The sequence below is a fragment of the Nanorana parkeri genome, unplaced genomic scaffold (genome assembly GCF_000935625.1).
Source record: "Nanorana parkeri isolate BGI_ZX_2015 unplaced genomic scaffold, ASM93562v1 scaffold923, whole genome shotgun sequence".
Taxonomy (NCBI): Eukaryota; Metazoa; Chordata; class Amphibia; order Anura; family Dicroglossidae; genus Nanorana; species Nanorana parkeri.
The window spans coordinates 188840-200157 of record NW_017307191.1 but is presented as its reverse complement, the minus strand read 5'-3'; the positions used below and the strand labels follow the sequence as shown (position 1 = coordinate 200157).

At 50.2% G+C, this 11318-nt stretch overlaps 2 protein-coding genes across 3 annotated transcripts in view; one reads left to right on the top strand and one right to left on the bottom strand.

The window, feature by feature from the left end:
* The window catches only part of TOMM40L (translocase of outer mitochondrial membrane 40 like), a 5619-nt gene extending 1558 nt beyond the window's left edge, over nt 1-4061 (top strand). Inside the window, exons 4-8 of one of the 2 annotated variants that reach the window (XM_018566195.1) lie at nt 91-192; nt 2214-2319; nt 2507-2629; nt 3005-3081; nt 3805-4061. In XM_018566195.1, coding sequence (XP_018421697.1) covers nt 91-192; nt 2214-2319; nt 2507-2629; nt 3005-3081; nt 3805-4047 — 651 coding nt within the window. In that variant the 3' untranslated portion in view covers nt 4048-4061. The remainder of the gene's footprint in view (nt 1-90; nt 193-2213; nt 2320-2506; nt 2630-3004; nt 3082-3804) is intronic. The other variant, XM_018566196.1, reaches the window with a different exon arrangement.
* A 6872-nt stretch (nt 4062-10933) lies between these two features.
* Nucleotides 10934-11318, bottom strand: part of NR1I3 (nuclear receptor subfamily 1 group I member 3) — a 12674-nt gene continuing 12289 nt past the window's right edge. The window contains exon 8 of the mRNA XM_018566189.1: nt 10934-11121. Coding sequence (XP_018421691.1) covers nt 10986-11121 — 136 coding nt within the window. The 3' untranslated portion in view covers nt 10934-10985. The remainder of the gene's footprint in view (nt 11122-11318) is intronic.

Sequence of the window (11318 nt, the reverse complement as noted above, 5' to 3'; positions counted from 1 at the left end):
TCTCTCTCTCTCTCTCTCTCTCTCGTACCCCCAGAGATGGGGAAATGCCCCTGGATGTGACCGTCCTGTCTTCTCTTCTCTGACCCGCAGACGTTCCCGCTCCTGACCGGCGATCTGGACAACAGCGGCAGTCTGAACTCTCAGGCGCACTGCCTGCTGGCCGAACGCATCCGCTCCAAGGCCGTATTCCAGGTAATGGGGGTGACCTCGTTCTCCGAGCGCCGTATAACACGGCAGCAGCAGAGCGGCGCGCATTATTCATGAGCCTCGTCTGCGCTAATTACCGGAGCCGCGCGCTTGTAGAAGGAGAGAAAATGGCCAGAAGCCTCCATCGATTTATAACTAGAAGGGCGGGGCCAACTCGGTACAAGTGTGCAAAATATTCCCAGCAGCCGTCCCTAATTACAATCTGTTCCTCATAACGAGAAAATAGACTCCTCGTTATCTGCAAATCCCATCATGCCCCTGGGAGCCGTGCCTGTGGCTGCCAGTCTGGCAATGCCTCATGGGACTTGTAGTTCCACAACAGTTGGAGTGCTGAGATTGCCCACCCCTGCCTTAGATACACACGGAAGAGACAAGATTCATATACCACCTTCAACAGCCACGGAACACATGTATCTGGATGCGCAGCGCCATGTTTGGCTCCGGGTTGTCCAGCAATCAGCATCTGAAACGGACAGTCATTGATCAGCGACATCGTACGAATCATAGTGGTCTATTAATAACCAAATCCGCAGAGCCATTCACCCCGTGCATCCTTATGAACATTCACTCTGTGTGAATAGATGCAAAAACGAACATTGTTAGACATATTTCTTTTTTTATTGCCAACTGATCGGAAGCCGATTAATCGATTATTGAAAAAGTTGACAACTTTTTCAATAATCGATTATAATCGATTATGTCGATTAGTTGTTGCAGCCCTAATCAGGTTGAATGTGATGTAATACCACATTGTGGCCACTAGATGGAGCTGAGGAGCTCAGGAAATAAGGAGGGTATGCTGTATAGGGGGTGTAATTTAATACTGAATTATGGCCACTAGATGAGAGCTGAGAGCACAGGAAATATGTATAGGGGTGTATGAGGGTGTGCTGTATAGGGGTATAATTTAATACTGAATTATGGCCACTAGATGAGAGCTGAGAGCACAGGAAATATGTATAGGGGTGTATGAGGGTGTGCTGTATAGGGGGTGTGATGTAATACCACACTGTGGCCACTAGATGGAGCTGAGGAGCTTAGGAAATATGTATAGGGGTGTATGAGGGTGTGCTGTATAGGGGGTGTGATGTAATACCACACTGTGGCCACTAGATGGAGCTGAGGAGCTTAGGAAATATGTATAGGGGTGTATGAGGGTGTGCTGTATAGGGGTATAATTTAATACTGAATTATGGCCACTAGATGAGAGCACAGGAAATATGTATAGGGGTGTATGAGGGTGTGCTGTATAGGGGGTGTGATGTAATACCACACTGTGGCCACTAGATGGAGCTGAGGAGCACTGGAATAAAATACTTGCTTCCTATGCCCCTCGGATCCATATAGTGGCCATAATTCAGTATTACATTACACTGGATCTGAAAGGAAAACGCAGCCAAGAACGTTGGTTTTTGCTTTTCTTTGCACAGAAAGATTTGGAGGGTGACTGGCTCTGCATATCTGTCATAAATAGACCCCATGGTGTCCCTCAGCCTCCGTTGTGCCATCTACGTCTTTAACAGCATCCCATATGAAGTGTTCCCAGTCATGTGCTTTGCTGCTCCTTCTCACAATGCAAGTAAAAGAGTCAGGTGACTCAGTGAAAACAACGCCCTCCCCGTGCGGCTGATATCCCAGCAGGTGAAGCAGGGAGTGAAGTGTATCTCGTCTGTCTGTGTCCATGTGAGGGCACAGAAATCCCCATCAATGTGCAGGTTCAGGGGTGTAGCCACGTCCTCCCATAGGGATGTGCAGGTGGCTGTGTGAAGGCGTGAATGAGCCCTGTAAGTCCAGCCTGGCTCCGCCCCCTCCTACTTCTCTTTTGGTCCATGAGGCCACCCGTCACCTAGGTCTGATTCTACAGGATGAGATCCGACCTCGGCTCCTCTACAGAGAAATGTGAAGTTTTTTAACTTTTTTTTTGCTGTTTTTTATTTTTTTATTTATAAATTTGTTTCTCCGATTTCTTTAATTTTTGTCATTTTTGTGATGTTTCTATTTTGCAGACTCATCATTCCAAATTCCTCACCTGGCAGATTGACGTGGAATATCGGGGAGACAATTCTACGGGGACACTGACCTTGGGGAACCCCGATATCATCAACGACTCAAGTATGTCTTTTCCTTGTGATCTATCTGGAGGGCGGTGATGTCACTCCTGGGTAATATATCTGGAGGGCGGTGATGTCACTCCTGTGTAATATATGTGGAGGGCGGTGATGTCACTCCTGTGTAATATATGTGGAGGGCGGTGATGTCACTCCTGTATATAATCAATGTATATTTCTCCCTCTTGCAGTGATCCTGGTAACACACTTCCTGCAGAGCATTACTCCCCGGTTGGTCCTCGGCGGGGAGCTGGTCTATCACCAGCGGATGGGGGAGGAAGGCGCCATCCTGACATTGGCTGGGAAATATTCAGGTACAGACATAGGACGCTGTAGGTCAGCTCTCTGCTCCTCGGAGGCTTTCCCACAGACCGGGATCAGCTCCCATTGCTGTCTGATATATACGCATCTGTCTGCAGCTGGAAGGACCTGAGCGGGTCACATGACTGACCTTCCAATGTGCTGTGTTGTAGGATGACCACCAGGGGGCGATCTTCCTCTGTACAAGTTTTACCCACACTGTGTCTACATCATTCAGGTTTACATGTTACTGCTGCCGAGTTTACTTCTTTCTCTAACACTGTGATATATTATCATTGTAATACTTTGTTTTTATATCTCTGTATTGTGTCGCCTTTCATCCTTCACCTTCTCCCGCTCAGTATTTCATTGTTAATATCTCCTGACAGCGGACAACTGGGTGACCACCCTGAATATCGGGTACGGTGGGGCTCACGCCAGCTACTATCACAAAGCAAATGAACAAGTGAGTGCTTCTCCCACCTCGTTTCCTTGTCCCTTCCTTATGCTTCTCTTCTCTCCCTTCTTCAACCTGTTTCCTTCCATTGCCCTCCCCTTTCTCAGCTAGCCCTCCCTGTCCTTTGCCTGGCCCTCCCTGTCCTTTGCCTGGCCCTCCCTGTCCTTTGCCTGGCCCTCCCTGTCCTTTGCCTGGCCCTCCCTGTCCTTTGCCTGGCCCTCCCGTTCCTTTGCCTGGCGCTCCCGTTCCTTTGCCTGGCGCTCCCTGTCCTTTGCCTGGCGCTCCCGTTCCTTTGCCTGGCCCTCCCGTTCCTTTGCCTGGCCCTCCCGTTCCTTTGCCTGGCCCTCCCGTTCCTTTGCCTGGCCCTCACATTGCCCTTCTGTACCGTTCTTTCCCATTTCTTTTCTTTCCCTTTTATTGCTTGAAATCACTTTCACTTCTCCTTATCCGCTGAAAATGTCTTTACAACTTACAGGAGTATAGTTTCCTTGGAAAGAAGGTGAACATGTTGCACACTACAATTTGTGACCTCCCCCCTCCAAAAAAAAAACAAAAAACGAGCGCCAGTTTAGTCTTTATCAGTCACTATAACATGTGACCAGCCAGAGTGAGCGGCCCTTCACAGTCCATTGTAGGAGACTCTTGCAGCGTGTGTGTGTGTGTGCGCGTGCGTATAGGTGTGACGTTAATCTATTGGTTGCATTGTATTAAGAGTTCCCCTTCCATCTTCAGATTCAGGTCGGGGTGGAGTTTGAAGCCAACACTCGCCTTCAGGAAACCTCCTTTGCTTTCGGCTACCACCTGACCATCCCCAAAGCCAACGTGGTCTTCAAAGGCTCGGTGGACAGTTCGTGGTGCGTGGGGGCAGTCCTGGAGAAAAGACTTCCCCCTCTTCCCGTCACCCTGGCGCTCGGAGCATTCATGAATCACTGGAAGAACAAGTTTCACTGCGGCTTCAACATTATGGTGGGATGACGAGGGCCGCCCCGGGGGGGTAGCCAATGTCCACCCACAAGGGGCCCAAAATTTCCTCTTGGTGACCCCCAACTGACTTTCTGATCCTGCGGTGAGCTCAGGGTGCTGATTTGTGGTTCTCGGATGGGATAATGACGGAGGGAGCCGACCATTGCGGGAAGATGGGAATGCTCCTCTCGCTCTCCCTCCAAACAGTCCCCTCCAAAAGTCTCTCGGTTCTGGATGGAGGCCTCTGGGATTTTGGTGCAAAGGCTTCTGCAGTTGACTTCCTAAGCTCTGCCCAGCTGCTGTACACACAAGGAAGTCTCCCTTCTGTTGCTGCATCGTCCATAATAAGTGAATGAAAGATCTAACCAAGAGAAGGAGGCCTCCTGTGATGCCTGCAGACCTCTGTTGGCGGCCTACAGACCTCTGTTGGCGGCCTATAGACCTCTGTTGGCGGCCTTAAGTGAATGAAAGATCTAACCAAGAGAAGGAGGCCTCCTGTGATGCCTGCAGACCTCTGTTGGCGGCCTACAGACCTCTGTTGGCGGCCTATAGACCTCTGTTGGCGGCCTACAGACCTCTGTTGGCGGCCTACAGACCTCTGTTGGCGGCCAACAGACCTCTGTTGGCGGCCTACAGACCTCTGGTGATGGCTACAGAAGGTGGGCAGATGCTAGAGAACTTAAAGGGCCTGTCCACTTAAAGCTGATGTCCTGGCTATTGCTGGGTGTTGGTTGGCTGGATCAGTTTCTGGCTCTTCAAGCCTCCAGTGGTGAAGGAATCCAACATGGAGAATGAACTCCACCCATAAAGACCTCTTGAGGTCCTATGGGCCAGGACCTCCCAGGTCTCACCACTGCAGTCTGAGCACTATAACAAGCCAATATGTACTTCACCTTTTTGGCATTCACCCCAAATTGAATCCTCAGCATTGAGCGTGCCGCCATTTTGAATTTTGTCCCTGTAGAAGACTGGGCACTGTACATCCCCAAGAGGGATCTCCATCCAAAACTCATCAGAGGGCAAAACTCACACCCTTGGGGAAGATCCCACCATAGCCAAGGTGGCTTCCAATGGGCTGGGAGTTGGCCACGCCCTCTGAAGGCTCTTTGCTGCCCCCTGCTGGGAGATGTGATGTAGTACAGGGAGCACAGCACTAATAGGGTTAAATACACACCCTTGTTCTCACGACTTCCTGTCTCAGGGCCTCATCTGCTTCCATTGGTGTTCCCGCCTTCCAGTAAACCCCGACCACCCGACCTGGACTCCCGAAACCGCCGCGCTGTCTTTGACACCTTCCGAAGCCTTTAAATATTACTTCACCATTCCATAGATGTCAATCTGTTTGGCCTGTTGGAGGCGCCGATCTTATTTATAAAACGATTTCCCCCCCATGTCTATGCTTGCTTTATGTACAGCCCCCTGCTGGCTCCTCCCACCAGCTGTGATCTGGCTGCATTGAATAGAAAAGTACAGAGGTGCGGTGTTGGTGTCACAGTGACAGGATGTCATTCACATGGTAATGAGGTGGGAGGGGTAGCCGGGGAAGACCAGCAGATGAAACGGCAGCTTCAGACTTTCTGTTTATGGGACCGGTGCTCTTTAATGTGCCGCGTCTGTAGATATTGGAGGATTGCGTGCAAGACGGAGGCACCGGACCGAAACGCGGCACTTCACTGATACGGCAGTAGGCTGGGCCATCAATAATGCAGCTGCTCTGGGATGGTTTACCCCCGAGTCTCCTTCCTCCACCGCCAGGGCACATCCAGAGGCTAACCTGTGCCACCGCAGCAGTGATCTGTCTGCACATCTTTATATACCCCTCATAATGGGTACAGACTCGGGGACTCAGCTCAGGGATGGTGGGAGCCCCTCATAATGGGCACAGCGGGGGTACAGACCCGGGAACTCAGCACAGGGATGGTGGGAGCCCCTCATAATGGGCACAGCGGGGGTACAGACCCGGGAACTCAGCACAGGGATGGTGGGAGCCCCTCATAATGGGCACAGCGGGGGTACAGACCCGGGAACTCAGCACAGGGATGGTGGGAGCCCCTCATAATGGGCACAGCGGGGGTACAGACCCGGGAACTCAGCACAGGGATGGTGGGAGCCCCTCATAATGGGCACAGCGGGGGTACAGACCCGGGAACTCAGCACAGGGATGGTGGGAGCCCCTCATAATGGGCACAGCGGGGGTACAGACCCGGGAACTCAGCACAGGGATGGTGGGAGCCCCTCATAATGGGCACAGCGGGGGTACAGACCCGGGAACTCAGCACAGGGATGGTGGGAGCCCCTCATAATGGGCACAGCGGGGGTACAGACCCGGGAACTCAGCACAGGGATGGTGGGAGCCCCTCATAATGGGCACAGCGGGGGTACAGACCCGGGAACTCAGCACAGGGATGGTGGGAGCCCCTCATAATGGGCACAGCGGGGGTACAGACCCGGGAACTCAGCACAGGGATGGTGGGAGCCCCTCATAATGGGCACAGCGGGGGTACAGACCCGGGAACTCAGCACAGGGATGGTGGGAGCCCCTCATAATGGGCACAGCGGGGGTACAGACCCGGGAACTCAGCACAGGGATGGTGGGAGCCCCTCATAATGGGCACAGCGGGGGTACAGACCCGGGAACTCAGCACAGGGATGGTGGGAGCCCCTCATAATGGGCACAGCGGGGGTACAGACCCGGGAACTCAGCACAGGGATGGTGGGAGCCTCTCATAATGGGCGCAGCAGTGCAGATGCCGCTTCTGCTGTCCTGATATAACATTTCAGCTGGTGTGCACATTATATAGGTTGTTGCACGTAACACCCTTTAGAAATATCTTCTGGAGTTTGTTTTTCTTTACGTTTGCTCGCCGTCCTTGAAATCGTTTCCCTATAAATAGCGCAGTGTGGGCCGTGTAATTGTATGCAGAGTGCTAATCGCTGCTTTTTATGAAGATGGAGGCGGCGTGCCATAAGTGACAGCCAGGAACACCGCTCTCTATTAAACAGCAGATTGTGAAGCCGAGCAGCACTTTACTCCCGTGTCGCTGCAGCACCTGCTCCTCTATTATAGCTTAGCCTGGAGCGGATCTATGTATTGGCAAAACACTTCCCGCTCCATACATGACATGACAGAATTAAAGGGTCAGTCCACCCAAAAGTCATATTGAAGATATAGGTGAAGCTTAGTGGGCGGAGTCAAATCCCAGCCTCCTATACTCCAGTAATGAGATCTGTGCCCCTCATAATGGGCACAGCGGGTGTACAGACCCAGGAACTCAGCACAGGGATGGTGGGAACCCCTCATAATGGGCACAGCAGGTGTACAGACCCGGGAACTCAGCACAGGGATGGTGGGAGCCCCTCATAAAGGGCACAGCAGGTGTACAGACCCAGGAACTTAGCACAGGGATGGTGAGAGCTCCTCATAATGGGCACAGCAGGTGTACAGACCCGGGAACTCAACTCAGAGATGGTGGGAGCTCCTCATAATGGGCACAGCAGGTGTACAGACCCGGGAACTCGGCAACTGGCTGACAAGATCCACAGGCACCGTGAACTCACCGAGAAGACTCCCAGTAGAAACCAATGTAGTTAATTCCAGGCATGGCAATGGGATGTCTCCTTTTTTCGAGGGTAAAAAAACCTGGCTCAGAAGCCACTTGTCTATGGACCACTACTAGCTAAAGCTAACTATGCACACGCAGAGGAAAGGAATAAGGCCGAACCATCTAACACACAAGCGGGGGGGGGGAACAGAGGAAGATACCAATGCACAGCAACAAAAATAAAACAGGCTACTGTGGCAGCACACAACAGGTCCACTTTATTTCTGGTACCCTGCTGTCATGTGGGTGGAAGAAGAGTGAGTCACATGTCAACCATTCATGATATTTTTCTACGGTCCTGGCAGCTGGTGGGGGAGCAAAGAGAAGGTAGGAGAAGGAGAGAAGGAACAATTGATGACAGAGTGGGTAACACTGTGGTGCGGTAAGGCAGCCCATTGCAAATAACTCACCAAAACATCCCAAATATTGGAAATGTTATCAAATTTGCAACATTCTATGGCGCCTTAGCGAGTATCCAAAATGGAACTGCAATGCATTTAATGTGCGTTGTCCCACATGGCGGTTATGTGCACTCTACCATGACGCAAAGATATAAATATACCCTAAAGAAATTCTCACAGACAGTATGCTGCTAAGGGTGCCGTTCCTTCTCTGAACCACTAGGTGGTGCTGTGTCCTACTAGCCTCTCAATAGGCATCACACACGTCTGCCATCTGCAGGTGGGTGAGAGTGGTGCAGACGTCATTTGCATTTTTTTGGGAAAAGCATTTCGTTTTTATCCCAGAATCTGCAGTTTCTCTAATTACCCGGAGCCTCTAACACCAGGAAGACCCGAGACATTTCTAAAGAACAACTTTAATCAGCAGTTTTCCAGTTTGGACATACGGAATTCCTGAGGATCATACACCATAGACACAGGTTACTCCCATTGTGGGTCATTCAGCTCGATGGTCACCTGGGCAGCTTCTGATTTGGCATTTGTATAGGAACTTAAATTCCCTGAGAGAGATATAAGGCAGCCATTACCACTTGCCCGGCTCTTATTCTGATCCTCTGGCTTCAATACTTTCACTGACCCATTTGAAGGATGCAGGTCAGGGAAGTTGGAGCCAAGTGAAGGTCCAGACCTGCATGCTTCATATGGAACAGCTAGTGAAGGAAAGACAGGCATGACAACCAGAAGAAGCTGCCAATTACTCTTTTTTTTTAGGTAAGGGTTCCTTTAAGAGACACATATCACATCATACAGGTCACAGTTTGGCATGGGAAATATAGGAATGTAAATCTGCATTTGATTGGCTGTTGAGCTCAAGTACATTATGACTGAGACAAAGAACATTTGTAAAGTTACAAAAATATATATAAATCTGTAATACTAGAGGTGCTTTACAAAAAAACATTTTATATGCGAATACCTCCTAAGCCCCTTGACATGTCAAAGGGTCTCTTCTGCTCGCTCACTTTAAATGGTGGCCGTGGCTTAGTTTCGAGGGGAGGGAGCTTGAAGTTATCACATTATGATTTATGGACGTTCGGGAACCTGTCTACTGCCGCTCCATTATGTGGGGTAAGTTGCAGTGATGCAGATAACAGTAACAAATGGGTCCCTGGTCTGTGGTTTATCTAACCAATTCCCCGCGGCTTCTTTGTGTCCGTAAGTAGTAGTGCGGATTCACCATGTTCCCGGAGGGATTCGCTCGTCCGTGGTTGTGGCATCTTGTGTGCTGTGGGGAATCTGCCATTCATTTTCATCTCTAAGATAGAAATCGATCGTGGTTTACCTGCCCGCAAACATCGGCTTCAAGGGTCAGTCCACCCGATATTTCAGAGGATGCTGGAGACCTACACCAGCTGGCAGCCTCTTTTATCCTTTGAGGTCTGTGTTGGTGAAACCCCTGCGCTGAGTTCCCTGAGGTCACCTGCTGTGCCCATTATGAGGGAGTTCTACTATCCTTGCTCTGAGTTCCCGGGTCTCCATACCTGCTATGCCCATTATGAGGGGCTCCCACCATGCCTGTGCTGGGTTCTTGGGTCAGCACACCTGCTGTGCCCATTATGAGGAGTTCCCATCATGCCTGTGCTGAGTTCCCTGAGGTCACCTGCTGTGCCAATTATGAGGGAGTCCTACTATCCTTGCTCTGAGTTCCCGGGTCTTCATACCTGCTGTGCCCATTATGAGGGGTTCCCATCATCCCTGTGCTGAGTACCCGTGTCTGTACACCTGCTGTGCCCATTATGAGGGGTTCCTACCATCCTTGCTCTGAAATCTCGGATCTGTACCCCTGCTGTGCCCATCATGAAGGACTCCCACCATCCTTGCTCTGAGATCCTGGGTCTGTACCCCTGCTGTGCCCATTATGAGGGCCTCCCACCATCCCTGTGCTGACTTCCCAAGTCTGTACCCCTGCTGTACCCATTATGAGGTGCTCCCATCATCCCTGTGTAGGGTTCCTGAGTCGGCACAGTTGCTGTGATTATTATCAGGGGGTCTCTATCATTACTGCACGAGGTCCTGAGTCTGCACTCCAGCTACGCCCATTATATAAAGTTGCCACTATCCCTGATTTATATGTTATTATGGAGAATGTAACAGGAGGAACTGAGATACACAAAGTTTGGTGGAGACATCCAAAACTCTCAGGTGGGCAGAGTCCAGAATCCTGGCAGGGAGGTCTTGCTGCTGAAGCAACCAGGCTACCTAAGAAGCCAGGAGCTGATCTATAACTCCAATATCATTTTTGGGTAGACTGACCCGTTGCCCATTAATTGATTGGGCTTAGTCTTAGACAAAACCCATAAATGGTCATATAGCTCATATCAAGTGGTCCTCTAATCCTTGTGAGTAGGTGGCATCATGGTCCTCAAATCATCCTACGATGGCATAGTTGTCCTCAAATCATTTTGTGAACATGGCGTGGTGGCCCCCAAATCCTGACACTGATGGTGAGGTGGTCCTCTAATCATCATGTGAAGACAGCATATTCATCCTCAAACCATCAGATGAAGATGGCATAGTTGTCCTCTCAAAGAGTCCTTAATACCTTCTTGAACGTCGTCCTTAACTTTGGCAGCCTTCAATGACCTTGCCCTTAGTTCCATTCATTTTCTGACTCCTGTAACAGAAGTCCTTGTACAGTTAATGTTCAGCGGTGACAAAAAGTGCTTCAAATATGAAATAGCTTCCCGGTGCAACCAGTTCATCTTGAACGTTAGCCAACCTCCAGGTGCAACCAGTTTAAGTTGAACGTTGGCCAACTTCCCAAGGAACAGCTCTTTGTGCGTATAGACAGAGCAAGCCTGAGCAGAATCGGGACGAGGAAACATCCGATGATCAATCTTATGCTCGGCAGGAATTTGATTTCCTCACTTCTGCCAGGTTATGTCCCTCAGCTGAAAATCTCTTTCATGAGCGGGGTCATGGCGTCAGACATTATGTTCTGGATGTGGATCATCTGTTTTGCATTCTCGTCGTTTAGGGTGCGAAGTTCGGCCAACAAAGACAGAAGTTTGGCAAAAAGGAACCTAAACAAAAACAAAAAATGTCATAATTTGATACCATAACTTCACACGATGGCAGAACTATGTCATGGAAATAGAGGGATTGGAAAATAAATGGTTGCCGCTTTGTTGGGGCAATAGTTTTAAATCCCAGCTCCACTCCCCTGCCATCCCCCCCTTTCCAAACTTTTGAAGCAAATTATACTCATCTGAGCTCCCCC